This window comes from Chiloscyllium plagiosum, chromosome 39 (assembly GCF_004010195.1).
Source record: "Chiloscyllium plagiosum isolate BGI_BamShark_2017 chromosome 39, ASM401019v2, whole genome shotgun sequence".
In the NCBI taxonomy this organism is placed as follows: domain Eukaryota; kingdom Metazoa; phylum Chordata; class Chondrichthyes; order Orectolobiformes; family Hemiscylliidae; genus Chiloscyllium; species Chiloscyllium plagiosum.
In genome coordinates, this window is record NC_057748.1 from 19,850,702 (window position 1) to 19,876,377 (window position 25,676).

At 41.4% G+C, this 25,676-nt stretch overlaps 1 protein-coding gene across 2 annotated transcripts in view; it reads right to left on the reverse strand.

Moving 5' to 3' along the window:
* The window catches only part of LOC122542316 (coiled-coil domain-containing protein 134-like), a 26,685-nt gene continuing 1,009 nt past the window's right edge, over positions 1–25,676 (reverse strand). For both annotated transcript variants that reach the window (XM_043679954.1, XM_043679953.1), the window contains exons 2-7: positions 21,402–21,510; positions 21,043–21,164; positions 18,912–18,996; positions 11,112–11,293; positions 6,255–6,326; positions 1–513 (exon numbers count right to left, since the gene is read on the reverse strand). In XM_043679954.1, coding sequence (XP_043535889.1) covers positions 388–513; positions 6,255–6,326; positions 11,112–11,293; positions 18,912–18,996; positions 21,043–21,164; positions 21,402–21,504 — 690 coding nt within the window. In that variant the 5' untranslated portion in view covers positions 21,505–21,510 and the 3' untranslated portion in view covers positions 1–387. The remainder of the gene's footprint in view (positions 514–6,254; positions 6,327–11,111; positions 11,294–18,911; positions 18,997–21,042; positions 21,165–21,401; positions 21,511–25,676) is intronic.

Consider the following 25,676-nt stretch of genomic DNA (forward strand, 5'->3'; position numbering starts at 1 on the left):
TTGTATTCAGACCTTGCATTTTATTGTGAAAATGGAAAAGTCCAACTTATAATATGACGGCCATGCTGTTCCCTATAATTGCTGTTTGATGATGATGGAACAATCAAAGCACGTTACATCACATTCTGAGATTCATACCAGCGTTTCAGGGATTAAAGTCACAGATGCCATCTGTTTTAATTGCATAAACCAAAACAATTGTTGTCTTTATGGTACTTCCCTTTTAAAGGAAAGAAAGCAGCTCTAGTGAGAGCAAACCTGAACAGGTTACTGCCATCCTGAGGGGATTTCATTCAAAATGTACATAGGTATTTGTGCCAGTGAAAGGGTTCAAACAGCTCCATCCAACAGCAAAAATGGTCCCACTGACAGACAGTCTTCTCAAGGTCACAACTCGGATCGTGTCTTTGTAATCCTGGGTCCTTTTCGAAGCTCCTTCCTCTTGTCTTCTTTTCGTCGTCTTTTCTCCTCGTCTTTCAAAGCTTTGTGAAAAGCATCATTGTTGTGGAGAAACTGTCAAATAGAAATTACAGTGGATCAACAATGGCTACTAAACAGTGGGAGGAATTATACCAGCTTAGAAGTTCAGAGCTACATTCAAATATTCAAGTTCCATTCCAAACTTGAACATCAAACCCATGCTGCTATTCTCAAGGTATATGTAAAAGAATGAAGGGTACAGCAAGGGGGATGAAAACAGAGCAGGGAGAAGGAGGGCTTTCTGCTTGGGCTGTACAAAGAGCACAGAAACATTCAAGATCAATGGGGGATAAAATTTGTTCCTAGACAGTCGAAGTGTGGCTTAACCAGAGTTTACAAGTTTAACATCACTCTCCTGCTTTTCAATTCTATCCTTCTAGAAACTAACTTTGTCATTCCTTTTCATGATTTCTGAATGCGCCACTTACATGTACATGTACACTGTCAACATAATGGACATAGATAAATACTCATGCACAAAAGTGATCCCTGGTTATATTCCATATACCTGAGGAATTGAACATTCCATGTAAGACAGGGAAGGCCTCGACACCAATTTTCACTGGCTGTCATACAAATCACAACAGAGAGATAGGCCATTCAGCCCAGATAGCCTAAATTATATCCCCTCAAGCTTTCTGCTAATCCAGTTAATATGTCTCACCCTATCAATTGATCCTTTTATAGAAGGTCCAGAACAAGGCGATAAAGTTTAAAACAAAAGGGTCTTGCACTTAAGACAGAAGAAAGAATTTTTTCCCTCAGGATTGAGTGTCTTTGGAACTTCCTTCATCTCTTCATTTATTTTCCAGATCATTGAACCTTTTCTTAAGGCAAAAGTAGTTGGATTCTTGATTAATATGAAGTCAAAGGGTATCAGGAGGTCGATAGAAATGTGGATTGGAGGCCAAAATCATATCAGCCTTGAATGACAAAGCAGGGTGAAGCCAAATGGCCTATTCCTGATCCTAATTTATACGTTTGATATATCCTTTTATTCCTTTCTCTGTCATATCCCTGTGCAGCTCTAGTATTCACCTCAACAACTTTTGTAGTAGTAAATTCCACATTCTCACCAATTTGAGACCCTGAAGTCAGCAATGATGCTTTCCAGTATTAACCAGCTTTATTTTTGATTGAAGGAAGAATGTTACAGAGTCTCTCAGCATAGAAACAGGCCCTTTGGCCCTCCAGATCTATGCCGACCAACAAGCAAGAAACTATACTAATCCCATTTACCTGTACTTGGTCTCTAGCCTACTATGCACTGGCATTTTAAGTATTCACCCAGATGCTTCTTAAATGTCGTGAGAGGATAGGTCTCTGCTCAATATTTCTGCCACTGTCTGGGTGAAAAAAAATTCTCTCTCAGATATCTTCTAAACCACTTTCTACTCATCTTAAATTTATGCCCTCTAGTCCTTGACACCTCTGCCATAGGGAAAAGATTCTCACAGTCTACTCTATCTAGACCTCTCATATTTGTTTTGTACCTCAGTCAGCTACCCCCTCAGCTTCCTCTATCCAGTCTCTAAACGCAGCTATCCAGTCTCTCTTCATATTTGAGACATCCTGGTGAATCTCCTCTGCACCCTCTCCTATCATATCCTTCCAATTGTGTTGGCCAGGACTCCAGCAGCATCCATGCTTTCCCTTAATAGCATCATGTGATCTTTTAATGTCCAATTAAAATTTAAGAACAGATTTAAAACCAATAAGTGTCTCATTGTTGTCACTGTTCTAATATAGGAAACATGGCCGTCATGTTTATACAGAAATATCGCACAAATAGCAATTCCACAATGACCAGACAATCTCAGTGATGTTGATTAAGGAATAAATATTGATCAGGACATCAGGGATAACTCCTTTGTTCTTTGTCAAAATAATGCCATTGGCTTGTTTATGTATTGTGAGACAGCAGATTTGGTTTTAGCTTAATGTCTCATCTGAAGTAGAAGTACAGTCTTAGACTCCCTCAGTGCTGCATTGGAATGTCAGTGTGGATTATTTCTTTACTCACATCAGGCAACAGTGTACAATATCTGGCATTTATAAACTGAGCCATATAGAGTATAAAAATAGGGAATTACTGATGAACCTTCACAGAACATGTTTCACCACAACCAGAATATTGTGTCTAATTCTAGGCATTACTTGAGAAGGGTGTGAATGATTTAGAGAGGTTCAAGAATATATTTAGGAGAATGGAACCAGGAATGAGGGACTGCAGATACAAAGAAAGGCTGGAGAAGTTGGGGCAAAAACTAAAGGCAATGTGAGGTTAAAAGGTTTTACTCAGCGAGTGGGCTGTGTAATGACTGTGACGATGTCAGCCAGATGGACCTCATACAATATGAGTTCCCTGATTGAGCTGTTAACCTGATTCAATTGGGGAGTCCTGGCTGACAGATATAAACAGGTGTGTCACAGGTTCTGTTCACTCTGACTCTGAGGAAGTCGGACCAGTTTCAAGTACAATGCACATGTAAATAAAGGGCAACTTGGTGATGGGATTCCGGCCTCTGTGGCATCGTTTTTGTTCAAATTGGGAATTCATTGTCTGACAGTGTGGTGGAGCAGGCTCGGCCTTGATTTTCAAAACAGATTCAGATAAGGTCCTTAAAAGGAAAGATTTCCAAGGCTAACAGGAAAATGATAGGAGGTGGGATTGAGTTACTCTTGCAGAGACCTTGCACGGCCAAATAGTTTCCTTCCGTGCAGAATGTTTCTTCTGAACACTCAGTGACTTTTGATCTGTAGACTGGGGCCTAAATCCACAACTTTTACTTTGAGATGAGAGTGATACCAACCGAATCAAGACTAACACTACAGTAGAACAAAGAACTCTTTAAAAAAAAACTTTTAAATGATTTTAGGTTTTCTAACAGTTTAAAACATGAAAGCTAAATGTTTTGCCAAAATACAGAGGCATGGGATTGAGGGCGATTTAACAGTTTGCATCAGGAATTGGCTAGGTGAAAGAAGATAGAGGGTGGTGGTGGATGAGTAATGTTCATCCTGGAGTTCAGTTACTAATGGTGTACCGCAATGATCTGTTTGGTTCCATGCTGTTTGTCATTTTTATAAATGACCAGGATAAGGGCATAGAAGGGTAGGTTAGTAAATTTGCAGACGACATTAAGGTCACTACAGTTGTGCGTAGTGCTGAAGGATGTTGTAGTTTACAGAGGGAAATAGGTAAGCTGCAGAGCTTGGCAAATGGAGTTTAATGCAGAAAAGTGTGAGGTGATTCATTTTGGAAGGAGTAACAGGAATGCAGAGTACTGGGCAAATGTTAAGATTCTTGGTAATGTAGCTGAGAGATCTCCGTGTCGATGTACATAGATCCCTCAAAGTTGCCACCCAGGTTGTTAAGACTATTAAGAAGGCATATGGTGTGTTAGCTTTTATTAGTAAAGGGATCGAGTTTTGGAACCATGAGGTCATGTTGCAGCTGTACAAAACTCTGGTGCAGCCGCACTTAGAATATTGTGTACAGTTCTGTTTGCAAGAATAAGGAAGGAGCTTTGGAAAGAGTTCAGAGGAGATTTACTGGGATGTTGCCTGGTATGGAGGGAACATCTTAAGAGGAAAGGTTGAGGGACTTGAGGCTGTTTTCGTTAGAGAGAAGAAGGTTGAAAGGTGACTTAATTGAGTCATATAAGATAATCAGAGGGTGAGATGGGTGGACAGTGAGAGCCTTTTTCCTTGGATGGTGATGGCTAGCACAAGGAGGCATAGCTTCAAATTGAGGGGTGATAGATATAGGACAGAGGTAGTTTCTTTACTCAGAGTAGTAGAGGTGTGGAATGCACTGCCTGCAACAGTTGCCAACCGTATGGACATTTAAATGGTCGTTAGATAGGCATACAGACGAGGATGGAATAGTGTAGGTTAGATGGGCTTCAGATTGGTTTCACAGGGCGATGCAATATCGAGGCTGAAGGACCTGTACTGCGCTGTTATGTTCTATAGCGCATAATTGGGCAATCATTGCTTATATACATTATATGGTGATAGTATCAGAAATGGAGATGTGTTGCTGGAAAAGCGCAGCAGGTCAGGCAGCATCCAGGGAACAGGAGAATCGACGCTTATGCCCGAAACGTCGATTCTCCTGTTCCCTGGATGCTGCCTAACCTGCTGCGCTTTTCCAGTAACACATCTTCAGCTCTGATCTCCAGCATCTGCAGACCTCACTTTCTCCTCGATAGTATCAGAAACCCAAGTACAGACTCCCTGTATGTCACAGAGTCATAGAGGTTTCTCGGCACGGAAAGAGGCCCTACAGTACATTATGTCCACACTGGTCAAACATTTATCTATGCTAATCCTATTTTCCAGCACTTGACCCACAGCCTTGTAAGCTTTGGCATTTCAAGTGTTCATCTAGTTAGTTCTTTAATATCTTGAGAGTTCCAACAATAACCACCCTTTCAGGCAGTGAGTTCCAGATATGCACAATTCTCCAGGTGTACAAAAAAGTTCTCAAATTCTCGCTAAACCTCCAGCTCCTTACCTAAAAACTGTGGCCCTTGTTATTGATCCCTCTACTAAGGGGAAAGCTTTCTCCCTACTTACTATGTCTATGCCTCTCAGAACTTTGTACATTTCATCAGGTTCTCCCTCAGGCTTTTCTACACGAAGTAAAATAACCCCAGTCTGTCTTTTCTCTATCAGGTAAGTATCCAAATGCCTTCTAAACCGCCTTGTCTACTTGTCCTGCAGCCTTCAAGGATCTATGGATATGCACACCTTGCTCTCTTTGATCGTCCGCACTACCATTTCCATGATTTTGCCATTCATCATGTACTCCCTTGCAGCTTTAGTCCTCTCAAAATGCATTAACTCACACTTTTCAGGATTAAACTCTATTTGCCAAAGTTCAGCCATTTGACCAGCCCATCTACATTGTCCTGTAACCTATATCTTTCCTCTTTGCTACTTACCACACCACCAATTACTGCGTCAACTGGAAACTTGGTAATCTTACTCCTATATTGATGAGATTATTAATGTACACTATAAACAGCAAGGAACTTAGCACCGAGCCCTATGGTATGCCACTGAACATGGGCTTCCAGTCATAAAAACAACCTTCAACGACCATCCTCTGCTTCCTGCCACTAAGCCAATTTTAGATCCAATTTGCCAAATTACATTGCTCTTAGCTTCTTCATTAGTCCTCTATGTAAAAAGTATTACTTAAGCCTAAGTAGATGACATTAATTGTACTATCCTCAATGTCACAACTATTCACTGACTCAAAAAATTCAATCAAATTTATTAGATATGCACTACCTCCCCATCCTTAATTAATTCATGCCTCGCCATGTGGAGATTAATTCTGTCCCTCAGAAATTTTTCCAATAGATTCCCTACACAGATTTTAGACCGACTGTAGTTTTGTTCCACTCTTCTTGAATAGCAGTATCATATTAGCTGACCTTCAGTCCTCTGGCACCTCTCCTGTGGCCAAAGATGATTTTAAAATTCATGTCAGAGCCACTGAAATCTCCTCCCTTGCCTCCCACAGGAATTCGGGATGCATCTTATCTGGGCCTGGAGATTTATCCAGTTCCAAGTCTGCCAACTCCCCATTCTTCTCAATGCTAATTTGTTCCAGTTTATCACTGTCCTCTTCCCTGAATTCCAGACCCACATCATCCTCCACTACTGACAAATGTGTCTTCTTTCAGTAATACTTAAATTCTGTTTTACCAACCGACAAAATGAAAGGTTTTCTTTAAATTGGGAGGGTATTTACTTACATCTTCATTTTCATTTTTAAATGGGTTTTTATAGTCTGGAGATTTTTCACTGATCCCAAGTTCCTGTGACATCTGTATTGAAAAAGGAAACATAGATATCATACAAATTCAGCACTTTTATCTCTGCATACTAAACATTGAACATCACAAAATCAATAAGATTCCAAGGCCTAGAGGTTCTAACCTGCCTGTGATGCAAATTATTCGAAATAGGCAGCAATTAGCATCTGAAAGAGTCGATATTTCTTTCATCAGGAGGATAGAGTCAGAAATATTCAACCTCAGACTTCCATCAAATAGCCTGTATCTCTCTTTTTTCAAAAGATTGTTCAAGAATATGGGCATTTTTGGCTGGGCCCGCATTAGCTGCACAACCTTAATAACCTTGGGAAGGTGATGGTGAGCTGCCTTCTTGAACCGCTGCAGCCCATATGGTATAGATACCCCAACAATGCTGTTAAAAATACATTTTCAGGACTTTGACCCAGTGACAGTGAAATAACTGATAGACTTCTGGGTCCAAGTCTCTAATCCAGATGTTCTCCAACCTTCTATGAAGTCTCTACCTGACATTCGAACACATCATTCCCTCTAATCCACTTATCGCAATCAGTTATCATTTCGCGAATCAACAAACAGTAGGCAAGCAATGCTGCTGATACTGAAATGCGAATAAAAAGAAAATATTTTAACTTCTATTCAAGAAAGTGTGGAAGATCTGACCTAGTAATTATAAGGGCAGTTAGTATAACATCAATGGTGAATGAGTTCACAGAAACAGTAATCAATGGGCATGTGGGAAAGGTTTCAGTTAATAAAGGACATCCAGCATGAATGTACAAAAGGCTTCACTAATCCTCTTTTTTGACAAAGTAACAGAAGTGAATGAAGGAATATAATGGATGTTGTCTTTATGGATTTTAATAAAACCTTTGATGAAGTACCACATCAAACCTGACACATGGAATGGTACGGTGAGTGTCAGTTTGGTTTATGGAAGGAAAACAATCAGTTATGCCAAATGGTTATTTTTCAGACTAAAGAATGGTAAACATTGGCAGTCGCCAAGGGTTGATGGTGGGTCCACGTTCTCTATAAGTTACTCTGTATTCCAATATTCAAGTCAAGTTTTAAAATTTGCTCCCAAAGATGATGGAATGACAAATAGTGAGGATGATAACTGGTTGGAACAGGAGACAGTAGGCTAGCAGAATGGGCAGACAAGGCTCACAGAATTTAATGTGTGTGAGAGATGATGCATTTTGGTGAAAGGATGGGGAGAGGTAATTCACACTTAGTGGCACAGTCTGAAGGAACAGAGGGACCCAGGACGCACATTCATCCATTTTTGAAGATGTCAGGTCATATTCAGAGAGTGATTAGCACAGCATATGGGATCCTGGGTATCATAATTAGAGGACCTGACTACTAAAACAGGATGCTGAATACTGAACCTTTACACAGTCCTGGTTAGGTCAGAACTAAAGTATTGCGTCCAGCTCTCATCACACTTTGGGAAGAATGTCAAAAGGGTTGCAGAAGAATGGTTCCAGGGATGGGGGATTTTAGCAAAAAAATTCACTGCTGCTTGGTCAAAATCTTGGAGGTCCTTCCTATTATGGCATAATGGGTCTACCTACAGCACATGGACTATAGCTGTTCAAGAAGGCAGCTCACCATTACCTTTTTAAGAGCAACTAGGGATGGGAAAAATGCAGCCCCACCCAGCAAGGCCCAAGTCACACAAGTGTTGAAAGAAAACTGGTGCTGTTCTTCTTCATTCAAAGGGGATTGAGGGAAGATTTGATGTAGCTATATAGGATTTAAGTTAACAGGCATCTTTGAGTTGGGAAGTAGCAGTGCACTTTTAAAAATATACACCTTAGTGGATTCTGAGTACTGAGTTTTGTATTATCTGATTTGTTAAACAACAACAATTCAATACAGTTATAAAAACAGAAAGTGTTGGAGAAACTTAGAAGATCTGGTGGCATCTGTGGAGAGAAACACAGAGATAACACTGAGTCCAATATGGATTGCAGATTATTGGACTTGAAAGGTTAACTCATCATCTATGAAGTGAAGAGTTTGTTTTTACAACAATTTTTCAACAGTGGAAATGGTATTTAACCTAGAAAATGCAGTGTGAAGCATGCTACGATGACTAACACAGAATATACTTAACATTTATTGGGAATAAACAGAAATCGACATACAGGGAAAAGCATCGAGGTGCACAGATCACTTAGGGTCTACCACCAATACAGAAAAGCACGAGTCATCACGTAATTTGGTTATATTAACAGAGCCACAGAAAGGGCACCACTGCATCCTTCTATTGATCCTTGGTTAGATAACATTTAACGTCAAGATGTGCTGATTCTCTGCATGTCTTGAAATGAAGCAAGGACAGACATTACCAGTTCATGTAAGTATGGTCAAATATATAATTTCCTGAGATGGTTTCAAGTACCTGAGGGAATCTGAGGCATGAGTTTTAGTTTGAAAAAAAAATGTTTTTGGTGTCACTTTCTTGCTTCGCCTGGAAAATATATGGCTGCAGATGGAGAAAAGGGTGCGCAGTCATTATGAAAAATGGATTGAGTCTAGGTCAGACTTGCTGGACCATGTGATCTTTCTCTGACTGTATTTTTGTATACGACTCACCATTGCTATCAATTGCATGATACTGCATGGAATGGACTGCGTGATGCACTTGATGAATAAAAGATATATTAATATATGTCTCTTTAAAAATAAGGATGTCTTATCAAACGCAACATAAAGTTTGGCTTTACTTCAGGGTGAAAGTTTGGTAAGAATACATTGCATTTATATAGTACCTTTAGTGTGATAAATGATTGTAAGTTGCTATATAGGAATATTATCAAACAAAATTCAACAATGAGTTGCATAAGGATGGATAACAAAAACTTTTGTATTTTAAAGAAAGACAGACAATTTTATTTCAGGAATTCCAAAGGTTTAAGGTTTTTGATGTAGAGTGATGAAAATTGAAGATGCACAACAGGTAGTAAATTGGAGAAGCTCAGATATCTCAGATAGCTATGGGACCTGAGGAGATTAAAGAGAAAGGGAGCAGTGAGTCCTTGGACAGGTATGTAAATCAGATTGACACTTTTAAATTTAAATAAAATCTCCCTCTGCCAGATCAGGAGCCGATACAGATTCAGCAAGCACAGGGCATGATGCAATTAAATACTTTTTGAAGTATTCAAATTCACAGAGATACGTAATATTGAGACTATAAGGTTCTCCATTGATGTCCAGCGAAAATGCTTGCATAAACTATCTCCAAAAAAACACTGTAGAAAATCAAAATATCCTCAGACAGCACCTTCCAAACCCAGGACCGCTTCCATTCAGAAGGACAGCAGGTACATGGGCACCATCACCTACAAATTCTCCTCCAAGTCACTCACCATCCTGACTTAGAAATACCTTGCTGTTCTCTTCATTGTCGCTAAGTCAAAATCCTGGAATTCCTTCCCTAACAGCGTTGTGGGTTAAACCCACAGCAGGTGGACTGTAGCTGTTCATGAAGCACCTTCTCAAGGACAACAAGGGCCAGGCAATAAATGCTGGCCACCTGGAGGCACCAACATCCCACAAATCAATTTTTAAAAACTAGAATAAACAGTGGGTCTTTTAATCAGAAAATTATAAAAAGCATAAAGTTTGTTCATGTATTCTGTCAATGTGAACTTAGTATAAGCTGGCTGGACACAGAGTTGATTTTTTAAATGCAGTGTCAATGCTAGGTTGACATTACTACTACGAAACAACTGAAATTTTACAAAACTAATACTTTGATTTCATTTTCCCCCTTCTTTCTCTCTCTCTCCCTCTCTCGACTCCTCACAGACAGATACAGAATGTTCTAAAAGTAGTTGAAGCATGACAGAAGGACATAAAAATAAAGCAAACAAAGCACTGGACATCATTTTTAGGTATCGGAATTGAGATGCAAAGAACTTGCATTAAACTTGTGCATTAACTTACTGGTCACATTTTACAAGCATAGAAGGTGGTACAACAAAAGATTCAGGAGGCTGGATCTGAAAGATGATCATTTTCAAATCTGACAGGCTAAGGCACGTTTCTCCAGAAGAGATGGCTGAAATGAGCAGGTAGAAGTTAGTAAGATTAAAAAAAGGGATTTTATTGGAGGACACAGAGAATCATAAACATATCCAAATTTGATATGACTCTTTCAAATGAAAAGTCATTGGACTCAGAATGTTAACTTCCTCTCTCCACAGATGCTGCCAAACTTGCTGAGTTTCAATAATAAATTTGAGTTGTTTTCAAATACATTGAGTAGGGATTTCAGTCGAACTTTCTTTACCCAGATTAGTTAGAATAGAGAGCTCACTATCATATGGGAGGTTCGGATTAATTTTACTGATGCATTTAGATCAACATATGAGAAACAGAGACAAATGGAAAGGATATGATGAATGAGAGTGACAGGAGGCTCATGTGGAGCTTTAATTCTGCATGGTATAGCTTAGCAGAATTGTCCGTGTCTTTGGTGTAGACCAGCGTCACACATCACTTCACAAAGCAGCAGTTAGGCCAGTGCGTTAGAGTCACAGAGGTCTATAACACAGAATAAGTCCTTCAGCTCATCGCGTCTTGGATATCTGCCTCCTGCATTGCTGTCCTGAGGAGGTGAGGGTATTGCTTCTTCCTCAGACTGGCGGAAGAAGACTGTGAAACCATTTCACAGACTTCTTGACATTGAATCTTGACATGACACGTTAAGTTTTATTCCTAGATCAATAGCTCTTTACTTCAGAGATGAAAAAGTAGTCTAACCCTTATCTCTCTCACCAAGTTAAGAAGCTGTGTGTGTGGCCCTCCATCGAAGACTCCCGTTTGATTACAAAAGCTGATTCCCCACCGGATTAAGTGGTTCCAGTTTGAATTGCGATCAAAGTAATGGTGGACAATCTTGGGGAAACGCAGAGTCACATCTCCAAAGAAGGCTGTATTTTCGACAATATGGGAATAAGCTGAAATATAAGGCAGGATTGGCATATTATGGGCAGAAAACTCATTGTTACAATTCAAAAAAAAACACATCTGTCTCAGAAACAGATATATCAAAAGGACAGAATATTCCAGCGGAAGAATCATTAGACCCATGATCCTAATTCTTATGTTATACTCGATTTTTATACTTTTCCATTCTTTCTGAAAGTGTTAACATGATGGGATATTGAAATAAAAGATCCCATTGCACTATATTCAAGAAGAGCAGAGGAAATCTGCCTCGTATGCTGGCCAAGATTTGTCCTGCATTCAATATCAATGAAACAGATTATTTGATGATCTATCTTTGGTGTTTGGGGCATCTTGCTGTATGCAAATAGTTGTTCCATTTTGTACACCATTCTGAGGCTGAGGCATGACACCCAGAAGTTTATAAAATCATGAAGGGCATGGATAGGGTAAATAGACAAGGTCTTTTCCCTGGGGTAGGGGAGTCCAGAACTAGAGAGCATAGGTTTAGGGTGAGAGGAGTAAAAACAAGGGACCAAAGAAGCAACTTTTTCATGCAGTGTATGGAATGAGCTGCCACAGAAGTGGTGGAGGATGGTACAATTACAACACTTAAAAGGCATCTGGATGGGTAAATGATTAGGAAGGGTTTAGAGGGATATAGGTATCAACAATGACTGAGATGCTGGAAACCAGATTCTGGATTAGTGGTGCTGGAAGAGCACAGCAGTTCAGACAGCATCCGAGGAGCAGTAAAATTGACATTTTGGGCAAAAGCCCTTCACCTAGGTCAAGTACTGGCAAATGGGACTAGATTAGTTTAGGATATCTGGTTGGCATGGACAGGTTGGACTGAAGGGTCTGTTTCCGTGCTGTACATCTCTGTGACAGCACGAAAAACACTTGTTTATAACCCTCACTATTGAATCTTGTACCACTACTGTTCTCCCTCTCTTTGTGCTCTCCCCTTGTGCAGCTGAGTTCTGACTGCATTTTTCAGAGGAACCGTTACTGTCATAATTTTCCAACGCAGAAAATCTCTTCTTGCAGGTGATGCACTCTGGTGCTTTCCTGACTACATGCCTGCTTCCTTTCTTTGAAATCATGGTCACCCATTCGCTCACTGATTGCTCTTCCTTATGTTGTGGTGCGTCCTCTTCTACAAATGAGATATCCAAGTAACTATTAGCCAAACGGATGCACTGCTGTGTTTCCAGCAAATGGTCATCCAGTCTGCCTGGAGCATCTAAAATTTTCCACATACCTCAGGCTGTACAATACATTGGACTGAGCTCAAAATGTGTTGCTGGAAAAACGCAGCAGGTCAGGCAGCATCCAAGGAGCAGGAGAATCGACGTTTCGGGCATGAGCCCTTCTTCAGGGACTGAGCTCCCTTGCCATGTCTTGCCCTAGTCTTAAACCTATTTCGCTTGTATTAACTTTATTCTCTGTCCCCTAGCCCACTTTAGCTTACTTCTATTACTTTACTATATCACTCCTGACTTACAAGTAATTGTGTGCTTTAATAATCCATTTATGTAACTGATAGCAATTTACAAATACCAGCAACTGAACTTACAGACTTACTATGATATCTGTCATTCCTAGATGTCACAGTAGAACGAACAGCCAATGGGGAACTTCAAACCAGCGTCTACAGGAAAACAACACATACGGACCAAATATTGAACTACAAAAGCAATCATCCCAACATCCACAAACAAAGCTGCAGTAGAACATTATTTCAATGAGCCACCACACACTGCAGCACAGACGAACTACACAGAGCTGAGGAAAATCACCTATACAGTGTTTTCAAATAGAACAAGTACCCAATGAACACAGTCTGCTGATTTCTTAGCAACAAACCCAAAGAAGCAGACAAAACACGTCCAGAAACACTAGCCACTCTCCCCTACATCAAAGACATCTCAGAAATGACTGCCAGACTACTCAGACCCCTTGGCATCATGGTAGCCCACAAACCCACCAAGATACTAAAACAGCAGCTAATGAACTTGAAAGACCCTACGCAGACAACATGCAAAATTAATGTCATTTACAAAATACCTTGCAAGAACTGTAATAAACACTACATTGGACAAACAGGCAGAAAACCAGCCACCAGGATACATGAATGTCAACTAGCCACAAAATGACAGGACCCACTCTCACTAGTATCCTTACATAAGGATGAGGAAGGACACTATTTTGACTGGGACAACACATCCATCCTGGGACAAGTCAAACACAGACATGCACGAGAATTCCTAGAAGCATGGCATTCCAAATGGAATGCTATCAACAAACACATTGACTTGCATCCCATTTACCACCCCCTGAGAAAAGGAATACAAAATGACATCACCATAGTAAATGATGTCACCATAGGAAATGACATCACCAACCCAAGGAAATGCAAACATATAAATAGAAAACGAGCTATAGCACCAGTGCTCCATTGGGAGGCTAACTGAAGATGTTACCTAGTATGGTGGCGAAACATCTGAAAACGAACTTTCCAGCTCAGCGAGCAAACCTACATCCAGAACCGCAACCTGAACTACAAATCTTCTCAAAACTCGCTATTATATCTCGTTGGTTCTTTTCAACAAGAACTGACTGCCGGGTACTCTTCCCAGACTGCTTTACTTATAGAATCATAGAGATGTACAGTATGGAAACAGACCCTTCGGTCAAACTCGTCCAAGTCGACCAGATATCCCAACCTAATCTAGTTCCACCTGCCAGCACCAGGCCCAGATCCCTCCAAACCCTTCCTATTCATATACCCATCCAGATGCCTTTTAAATGTAGCAACTGTACCAGCCTCCATCACTTCCTCTGGCAGGTCATTCCATACACGCACCAACCTTTGTGTGAAAAAGTTGCCCCTTAGGTCTCTTTTATATCTTTCCCCTCTCACCCTAAACATATGCCCTTTAGTTCTGGACTCCCTCACCCCAGGTAAAAGACCTTTTATATTTACCCTATCCATTCCCTTCATGATTTTGTAAATCTCTATAAGGTCACCCCTTAGCGTCCGCGGTCCAGGGAAAACAGCCCCAGCCTATTCAACTTCTCCCTATAGCTCAGATCCTCCAACCCTGGCAATATCCTAGTAAATCTTTTCTGAACCCTTTCAAGTTTCACAACATCCTTCCAATAGGAAGGAGACCAGAATTGCACGCAATATTCCAAAAGTGGCCTAACCAATGTCTTATACAGCTGCAACATGTCCTCCCACCTCCTGTACTCAATACTCTGACCAATAAAGGAAAACATACTAAATGCCTTCACTATTCAATCTACCTGCGACTCCACTTTCAAGGAGCTATGAACCTGCACTCCAAGGTCTCCTTATTCAGCAACACTCCCTCGGACCTTCCCATTAAGTGTATATGTCCTGCTAAGATTTGCTTTCCCACAATGCAACATCTTGCATTTATCTAAATTAAACTTCATCTGCCACTCCTCATCCCATTGGCCCATCTGATCAAAATCCCATTGTAGTCTGAGGTAACACTATACCTCCAGTTTTTGAGTCATCTGCAAACTTACTAACCATACCTCCTATGTTCACATCCAAATCATTTATGTAAATGACAAAAAGTAGTGGTCCCAGCACCGAGCCTTGTGGCACTCCACTGGTCACAGGCCTACAGTCTGAAAAACAACCCTCCACTACCACCCTCTGTCTTCTACCTTTGAGCCAGTTCTGTATCCAAATGGCTAGTTCTCCCTGTATTCCGTGAGATCTAACCTTGCTAACCAGTCTACCATGGGGAACCTTGTTGAATGCCTTACTGAAGTCCATATAGATCATGTTCACTGCTCTGCCCTCATCAATCCTCTTTGTTACTTCTTCAAAAAACTCAAGTTCGTGAGGCATGATTTCCCACGCACAAAGCCATGTTGACTATCCCTAATCAGTCCTTGCCTTTCCAAATACATGTACATCCTATCCCTCAGGACTCACTCCAACAACTTGCCCACCACCGAAGTCAAGCTCACTGGTCTATAGTTCCCTGGCTTGTCCTTACCACCATTCTTAAATAGTGGCACTATGTTAACCAACCTCAAGACTTCCGGCACCTCACCTGTGACTATCGATGATATAAATATATCAGCAAGAGGCCCAGCAATCACTTCCCTAGCTTCCCATACAGTTCTAGGGTATACCTGATCAGGTCCTGGGGATTTATCTATCTTTATGTGTTTCGAGACATCCATCACTTCCTCATCTGTTAAATGGACATTTTTCAAGATGTCACCATCTATTTCCCTACATTCTATATCTTCCATGTCCTTTTCCACAGTAAACACTGATGCAAAATACTCATTTAGTATCTCCCCCATCTCCTGCGACTCCACACAAAGGCTGCCTTGCTGGTCTTTGAGGGGGCCATACTCTCTCTCTAGTTACCCTTTTGTCCTTAATGTATTTGTAAAAACCCTTTGGATTCTCCTTAATTCTATTTGCCAAAGCTATCTCATGTCCTCTTTTTGCCCATCTGATTTCTCTCCTCAGTATACTCCTACTGCCTTTATACCTTTCTCAGGATTCACTTAATCTATCCTGTCTATATCTGACATATGTTCCTTTTTTTTAAACAAAATCCTCAATTTGTTTAGTCATCCAGCATTCCTTATACCTACCAGCCTTTTCTTTCACCCGAATAGGAATATACTGTCCCTGGACTCCCATTATCTCATTTCTGGAGGCTTCCCATTTTCCAGCCGTCCGACAAACATCTTCCCCCAATCAGCTTTTGAAAGTTCTTGCCTAATACTGTCAAAATTAGCCTTCCTCAAATTTAGAACTTCAACTTTTAGATCTGGCCTATCCTTTTCAATGATTATTTTAAAACTAATAGAATTATGGTCGCTAGCCACAAAGTGCTCCCCCACTGACACCTCAGTCACCTGCCCTGTCTTGTTTCCCAAGAGTAGGTCAAGCTTTGCACCTTCTCTACTAGGTACTTCCACATACTGAATCAGAAAATTTTCTTGTACATACTTAACAAATTCCTCTCCATCTGAACCCTTGACACTATGGCAGTCCCAGTCTATGTTTGAAAAGTTAAAATTCCCTACCATAACCACCCTATTATTCTTACAGATAACTGAAATCTCCTTACAAGTTTGTTTCTCAACTTCTTGCTATTGGGGGGGGTCTATAATACAATCACAATTAGGTGATCATCTCTTTCTTATTTCTCAGTTCCACCCAAATAACTTCTCTGGATATATTTCCGGGAATATCCTCCCCAAGTACAGCTGTAAAGCTATCCTTAATCAAAAATGCCACTCCCTCTCCTCTCTTGTCTCCCTTTCTGTCCTTCCCTGTAGTATTTGTATCCTGAAACATTAAGCTGCTAGTCCTGTCCATCCCTGAGCCACATGTCTGTAATTGCTATAATATCCCAGTCCCATGTTCCTAGCCATGCCCTGAGTTCATCTGCCTTCCATATTAGGCCTCTTGCACTGAAATAAATGCAGTTTAATTTATCAGTCCTACCTTGTTCTCTGCTTTGACCCTGCCTGCCCTGACTGACTCACTTCTTTTCTCAACTGTACCAGTCTCAGACTGATCTCTTTCCTCGCTATCTCATGGGATCCCCCACCCACCTTACTAGTTTAAATCCTACCAAGCAACTCTAGCAAATTTCCCTGCCAGTATATTAGTCCCCTTCCAATTAAGGTGCAATTGACCCTTCTTGTCCAGTATATTTCTGGCCAGAAGAGATTCCAATGATCCAAAAATGTGAATCCTTCTCCAAAGCACCCATTCCTCAGCCACGCATTCATCTGCTCTATCCTCCTTTTCCTATCCTCACTAGCTCATAGCACCAGAAGTAATCAGGTATTACTACCCTCAAGGACCTCCTTTTTAAATTCCTACCTAATTTCTTGCATTCTCCCTTCAGAATCTCTTCCTTTCCTATGTCGTTGGTTCCAATGTGTACAATGACCTCCTGCTGGTCCCTCTCCCCTTTCAGAACATTCTGCACCCTCTCTGAGATATCCTTGATCGTGGCACCTGGGAGGCAAACACAGCATTCTGATTTTTCGCTGCTGGCGACAGAAACGTTTGTTTGTGTCTCTGACTAGACAATCCCCTAACACAATCAACCGCTTGGAACCCGATGTACCCCTCATTACCTTAGAGCCCGTCTTGTTACCAGAAACTTGGCAGTTCGGCTATATTTCCCGGAGAGTCCATCACTCCCTACATTTTCCAGAACAGCATACTTGTTTAAAATGGGGATAGCCCCAGAAGATTCCTGCACCACCTGCCTACCTCTCTTACCTGTCCTGGAGTTAACCCATCTACCTGACAGTATCTGCAGCTTTCCTCCCTTCCTATAACTGCCATCCATCACACCTTCTTACTCTTGTAAATTCCTCATTGCCTCTAACGGTCCCCAGAACCGATCCACTTGAATCTGATAGGATTCACAACCAATGGCATTTGTTGCAATATAATGCTCAATAACACGTAAACTCTCCCTAAACTCCTACATCCAACAAGAAGAGTATATTACTCTACTAAGGGCCATTTTTGCTTCTTCCAATGTACAGACCCAGAAAATAGCACTGTCTTATCCCTCTATAATATACTGCTCCAGGCTAACTTAATACTTACGATTTCAGAGACATAGCTCAATAAAACAGACAATCAATAAAGAACCCACTCTACTCACTATTGTAGATTTACAGCAATACGATACTTAAAACTATTCACTTATCTGTTTCTTTTATTGTGAGGTGTGTCTCAAAATATCTGAACAGGTGGAATATATAAAGGTTTTTGGGACCTGTTGTACCACAATGGTAGTGTCTTTATCGCTGGCCCAGAAGATCTCACAACACCGGCAAACAGGCTGGCTTTTAAAAAGACACAAAATTGGAGGGTCTTTTGGTGGAATGGTAATGTCCTACCTCTGGGCCAGAAGGCCTGGGTTCATATGCTATTCACCCTGAAGTGTGTCTGAACAGGGTGACTGAAATAAATCAAGAATCATTTTCCACCAGAGCGGAGGGCTGGCTTTAGTGAGGAAAATGTAACTGCCACTGATGGAGTATGAGATCTTCTCTAAGGAAAATAGATGAGCTTCTACTTCTCCCCTTAGAATTAGGTGGATGTTTACCACATTAGCAGCATGGAATAGAGTGAATGAAAAGGAAGGGCTTCTCCAAATAAACATATACGCCAACCTAATCTTTTTTTGCACTAACTTAGGAAATCCTGTATTACACTCCTCTCGTCACTGACCTCCCAAAGGGAAGCAATTTTATTCTTCCATTCCCTCTCACAAAATTCAAATTTTGAAATCTTTGACTAAATCTGGTTTTAGTCTGTTCTGCTCCAAGTGAAATAGTCCACACTAAATCAAGAGGACAGACAGTGCTTTGGTTTGAAAGATGGGATCCCTGTCAGTGCAACAACTTGTGTTGGAAGTGTCAGCTTAGAATACATACCGAAGGCTGTGGGCTGGATTTGAACCCATAACCCACTGACTCAAAAATGAGACGGCTACCACTAAGTCCTTACTGAGAGCCAAGCAGAACAAGGGACAAAATAAATGTATATAAAATGAAGAAAAATTTTCATCCTATAGTCACCATCTTTGAGTTTCTCGTCATGAGGCAGTGGGCCATCTGCTTGCACATCAGCACCAGTCAGTATTGTCTTGGAGTCTTCTAGTACCTACAATGAATGAAAATCAAACAGTTTCACTTTAAATTTCATATTTTCTAATGCATTCTGGAAAAAGCACAGATTCAGCTCTAAAATCAAACTGTTTAGTTTCTGATATTGCTGGATTCTCTTTTCTGGTATTGAGTGCTAAGAAACTGGCTTAAAGAGGCTATTGGGTCTGTCACTGTGAGGGACCTGCATAAAGATATGCAGCTGATCCTGAAGTAATGTGGGCTCATAACTCAGAACAGGTTGGTAATAATTCAGCTTCTAAATTTGACAAGAAACTTGGACTTACATTCTAGAACAGTCTCCACCAAGTTTCACAACTACAGGAAGGGTGTGTAAAACTTGGCACTCTTGGAAATAAAATCCTTACTGGATTTCAAATCTTCTTGGATTTTGGACAACTAAGTTAAGCGGGGTCAAGGGTTGTTCAAGTAAATACAGAGCACAGGAAGGAGAATGAAGAGCTACACTAAATAAAGCAGGGAAGCTGATAACTAATCTGACGCAGCATTTACAATCTGTACCTCGCCAAATTGTCACAGTATTTGAACAGTAAGTTTGAATTTCATTGAACCAAACACAGTTGAAAAATGTGATATTATCAATGGATTATTTAAAAAATGTTTGATTTTCAAGGGTTAGATCAGTTTGTACCTGCTCAATTGATAATAACTTGTATAGCAACTTTAATGTAGATTCCGAAGATTCGACAGCAGAATGTTATCAAACAAAATTTGATTCAACGAAAGGGGGAAATGGAGGTGTAATGATAATGTCATAGACACTAATGATCTGGGAACATGGATTCCTACTAGAGTGGATAGAATTTAAATTCAATTAAATTTAAATTAATTTGGCCGCACAGTGGCACGTGATTTGCACTGCTGCCTCACAGTGCCAGAGACCCGGGTTCAATTCCCGCCTCAGGCAACTGTCTGTGTGGAGTTTCCACATTCTCCCTGTGTCTGCGTGGGTTTCCTCCGGGTGCTCCGGTTTCCTCCCACAGTCCAAAAATGTGCAGGTGAGGTGAATTGGCCATGCTAAATTGTCCGTAGTGTTAGGTGAAGGGGTAAATATAGGGGAATGGGTCTGGGTGGGTTGCTCTTTGGAGGGTCGGTGTGGACTTGTTGGGCCAAAGGGCCTGTTTCCACACTGTAAGTAATCTAATCTAATAATAAATCTGGATTATAAAACTTAACTCTCAGTAATGGTGATCAAGACACCAAGGTGTTGTTGAAAACCTATCTTGTTCTCTAATATACTATGAGGAAGGAAATCTGCCCACCTTACCCAGTCTGGCCTATAAGTGACTTCACATCCACCTCAACATGAGTATCTATTAACCACCCTCTGAAATGCCCTAACAAACCACTCAGTTCAAGGGATTTGGGAAGGACAACATATTCTGGCCTTAGAGGAATACAAAATCATTGGAATTTACTAGGACAAGTAGATTTTAAGGATCATCTTCAAAGGAAAGATTTCAGGAGCTAACTCCAGAGCTATGGGTCATGTTGAAAATAAGGCTGTAAATGGTACAGTGATTACAAGGGCAGAGTTGGAAGGGTGCAGAGATCTGGAAGGAAAATGCGAGTAAGGGCGAAATTTGAAAGTAAAAATGAATATTTTAAATATTGCGGTATTGCTGAAATAGTTAGCATAAAAATAGACAAACAATAGTGGAAATTTGGACACAGGTAGCAGAGTTTTGAAGGAGCTTAAGTTTATTAAAAAAGGAGTTCAGTCAGGAAAGTATAAGAACAGTCAAGTTTAGAAGTGACAAAGACATGGTTAAAGGCTTCCAAAGCAGGGACAGGCCAGAAATTTTCAACATTACAGAGTGAGAATAGGAAGTCTTGGTGATGGAGCAGATATATGGTCAGAAGCTTATCTTGTGGTCAAACAGGACAGCAGGTTTGCAAACAGTTTGGCTCAGCCAGTGGTCAGGCCAACAATGGTCAGGGTGAGCAATGAAGCTGGTGAGTAATGAACACAGCTTGTGGGTGGACAGAGGGCCCTGTACCCTATTCAAACCTTTATGCTTACCTTGAACAATCCTTTCAACATGATATCTATAATCTTGTACTGCTGATTAATGTCATTTAATTCAATCATGTTCTTCAAAGCATGCATCTGGTCCTTGCGTTTTGTTTCAAATAGTTTTCTATCTAAACAATAGTATTGTTGAGGAAAGTATGCAGTGCCACAGTTTAGAGATTGTTCTGTAAGATTTTGTTCACAGTCCAATGAATGCACTGAAAAGGCAATCCCAACAAACAAATTCAGTTCCACCAACCCTCTCAAAGCAGGGTTCTTTTTGCCATGTCAGGCTAAACATTTGAAAGGAGATCGTAGGATTTTAGATTTGGTTTTCAATGAAACCAAATCTGTGCAGTAAAGGATACAGATTTCTAGACTTGGGTCCAAGTTTTGCTTCTGACCATTGGAAGATTTCAATGTAGTTAAGTACACGCTCATCACAATCACACAGAGCTGTAGGACATCCATGATCCACTGTAAAGACAAATCAACCTGTCAAATAGCAGTGAAACAAATGTATTCAATCTTGCAGCATATCCTCAACATAATGCACAAATTCAGATCATGAAACTGTTTATTCACTGGAAAAAGGATGGAAGTTCAAAATCTCAGTTTTAGAAATTTGGGATGAACTGTCATCCATTGCTTCAAGTTGTCAAACAAACCCAACAGCTACAACATAGGTATGGTCGCTGATAAAATTATCTCAGCACTATCTCACCCATAAATAATTCACAAGCATGGCTAATGTGATACCAGATTAGCCACAGGTCCTTATTTCATTTAACATAAGAACCAGGAGAAGGAGTAGAGAACTCAGCCCCTCAAGCCTACTCCACCACAGGATGATATCTCTGATCATGGCTGATCCCAGCCTCAACTCTACTTGCCTGCCTGCTCTTCATAACTCTTCAACTCGTGACTAAATAAAACACCAGCTATCTCCTCCTCAAAATTATTCAATATCCCAGTATTCACCACATTCTGGAGGAGTGAATTCCACAGATTCACAACCCTTTCAGAGAAGCAATTTCTTATCTCTTTTAAATCTACTGCCCCTTGTTGTGGTTCTGTTCGCCGAGCTAGTATGGCTAGTCCTTTGGGTTGCATACATCAGGAGCATCTCCAAACTGACAGCCAGACTACTGCGACCACTAGGACTCATAACAGCACACAAACTAACAGCCACTCTCAGACAACAACTCACCTGAACGAAGGACCCGATACCCAACATGAGCAAAACCAATGTAGTGTACAAAATCCGGTGAAATCGATGTTGATGCCATGTGTACAAAATCCCATGCAAGGACTGCACAAAACACTACATAGGACAAACAGGAAGACAGCTAACGATCCGTATCCATGAACACCAACTAGCCACGAAACGACACGACCAGCTATCCTTAGTAGCCACACACGCAGATGACAAGCAACATGAATTCGACTGGGACAACACTACCATTATAGGGCAAGCCAAACAGAGAACAGCCAGGGAATTCCGAGAGGCATGGCACTCATCCACAGACTCTATCAACAAACACATCGACCTGGACCCAATATACCGGCCACTGCAGCGGACAGCTGGAACTGACAACCGGAAGCGGCAGAGACAAACCACTATAAATGCCGGAGGAAACATCACAGAAGCGCTTCACAGGAGGCTCCCAAGCACTGAGGATGTCACCTAGACAGGGGACGAAACATTTGCAAGACAAATTCTCAGCTCGGCGAACAGAACCACAACAACGAGCACCCGAGCTACAAATCTTCTCCCAAACTTTGATCTACTGCCCCTTATTTTAAAACCCTGACTTCTCATTCTAGATTGTTCCTCAAGGAAGCATCCCTTCTATTGTCTACTTTTTAGATCTACTTTAGCATCTTATATATCTCAATTAGATCTCCTCTCATTCATCTAAACTCAAGTATTAGCCAATACTGCTCAATCTTTCTTCATAAGATAGACCTCTCATCTCTAGAATAAATCTAGTCAACCTCCTCCCTGCTGTCACCAAATACAATTACATCCCTCATCTAGTAATGGAACCAAAGCTGTACGCAACACTCCAGATGCAGTCTCAGAAATGCCTTGTACAGTTGCAGCAACACTTTTCTGCTTTTATACTCTGTTCCTTCAGCAATAAATGTCAAAGCTCCATTTGCCTCCCTTGTTACCCGCTGTACCTGCATGCTAGTTTTCTGCAATTCATACATGAGGACATCCAGAACCCTTTGTACCAAAGCACTCTGAAGTTTATCTCCATTTAAGTAATAAGTTGCCTTTCCACTTTTCTAATGCACCAAACAACTCCACCATCCTATGGCTGACTACTTCAACTCCCCCTCCCACTCCGCCAAGGACATACAAGTCCTGGATCTCCTCCACTGCCAAATCCAAGCCACCCGACGCTGAGAGGAAGAATGCCTCATCTTTCACCTTGGGACCCTGCAACCACATGGCATCAACATCGATTTCACCAGTTTCCTCATCCCTCCTCCCCACAACTTGTCTCAGCCTGGGTCTGGGTGTGTTGCTCTTCGGAGGATCGGTGTGGACTGGTTGGGCCAAAGGGCCTGTTTCCACACTGTAGGGAATGTAATCTCATCTATTGTCCCCATCTCTAACGCCTTCCCAGCTACCTTCCCCCAGCCCCACCCCTCCTATTTAGCTCTAACTCCCCCACCCACATTCCTGATGAAGGGCTTAAATTGATTCTCCTACTCCTCAGATGCTGCCTGACCTGCTGTGCTTTTCCAGTGCCACACGTTATGACTCTTGACTGTCCAGCATCTGCAGTCCTCACTTTCTCCTGATCAAAATGAATAACCTCACACATATCCATGTTAAACTCCAACTGCCATATTTTGGCCCATTCACCAAAGTATCAATCTGCATATTTCTTCATTTACTTTCCCACCTATTTTTGTGTCATCTACAAATTTGGCTGCATTACTTTCTAACCCCACATCCAAGTCACTCATGTAGACATAAATAGTTGGAGCTCAAGGAGCCATCCTAGGAACGGGAGTGGGAGAAAGATGAGGAGTTTTTTATTCCACTCGGACAGTTGTGAATAATTGGAACTCTCTTCCCTCCTGGGGTGGGGAACAGTAGATGTAGTTCAATTCTTGATTAACACAATGTTGAGGAGTATTAATGTCAAGTTAGTCTCGATTAATCAGTTTATTATCTAAAACTTCAATTAAATCTTTTGAATGTCCAGATTCACTACATCAACTGCATCATCTACAGAAGGACAAAAGAACTAGGAGTAGGCCATTCAGAAGCCCGTGCCTGTTCCAACACTTCAGACTGACTAGAAAGTCAAGGGTATGGGGATGGTTAAGGCCACAATCAGATCAGCCATAATCTCATCAAATCCTGCAGCAGGCTTGAAGGGCGAAGTGGACTACTCTGGCTCCTAATTTGCATGTTTAGGTAAAGGAAGTCCCTCTGTTGATGTACTTACGCACCATCCAAATGTTGCACTGGAGATATCCTTAGACAGCATCTTCCAAACCCAAGATTACTACAATCTAGGGCGGAATGGCCTAGATGTTCCACAGCTTTGAACCCATGGTCATTATCGCATGAGGAATCAACTTTCATCGTCCACTTATAGCAGCAGAGGAAACAGATGCAGGAGTAGGTCATTCAGACCCTTGAATCTGCTCTACCCTTCAATCGAATTCAAAACTTCATCACCTTCTGAATGAAGAAATCCCTCCTGATCTCAGTTCTAAATGTCTGCCCCTTATGCTGAGATTGTGTTCCCTGCTTATAGCCTGGGGAAGTATCCTTCCCACATATACCCTGTTGAGACCTGTAAGAATGTTGCACATTTCAGTAAGATTACGTCTCATTTTCTTCTCCATTCTGCAGAACATGGGCCAAGGCTGCTCAACCTCACCTCACCATTCACTTATGGAGCAGGTGGCTGTGTGTCACTGCCCTTTGCAGATTCAGTTGAGGAACATCTCAATGACAGAATTCCATTTGGCCTGCTGAGTCTGCACTGACCCCTCAAAAACTATCCCACCCTATTCCCATAACTCTGCATTTACCTGAACTAAGGTTGTACAATCGTGGACACTACAGGGCAATTTAGCATGGCCAACCCACCTAACCTGCACATGTTTGGACTGTGTAAGCACTCAGAGGAAACAGCAGATCATGTGCAAACTTGACACCGTCTGGAATCGAACCCGGGTCCCTGGAGGCAACAGTGCGAACCACTGAGATGCCGTGCTGCCCCTGTGGAGGTTAAACACCTGCTGTTTTTTTAAGCTGTACATGGGGCCTTGATTCGAGCTGTCTTACAATGAGTTGAAAGATGCTGCACAAACACTGGCTGCCAAGTCCAGAATAGTCGGCATGATTTTGGGACATTCCTCCCCTTTCGCCCGCCGAAAGGCCAGTTTGGCATCAGCAATAGATTTATTCCAGAACTTGGACTATCATCAGTACAATGCTGAAACAGTTGTGGGAGTTTAGACGGAGGTAGGTGGAGGTAGAGGCTGCAGTGTGGGCTAACAGCAACCACTGACCCATACCAACCTATAAACACACCACCTCCTTTACCCCCCCCACCTTCACACCCCCACCCCCTCTCCTTCACCACCCCACCCCCGTCACCATC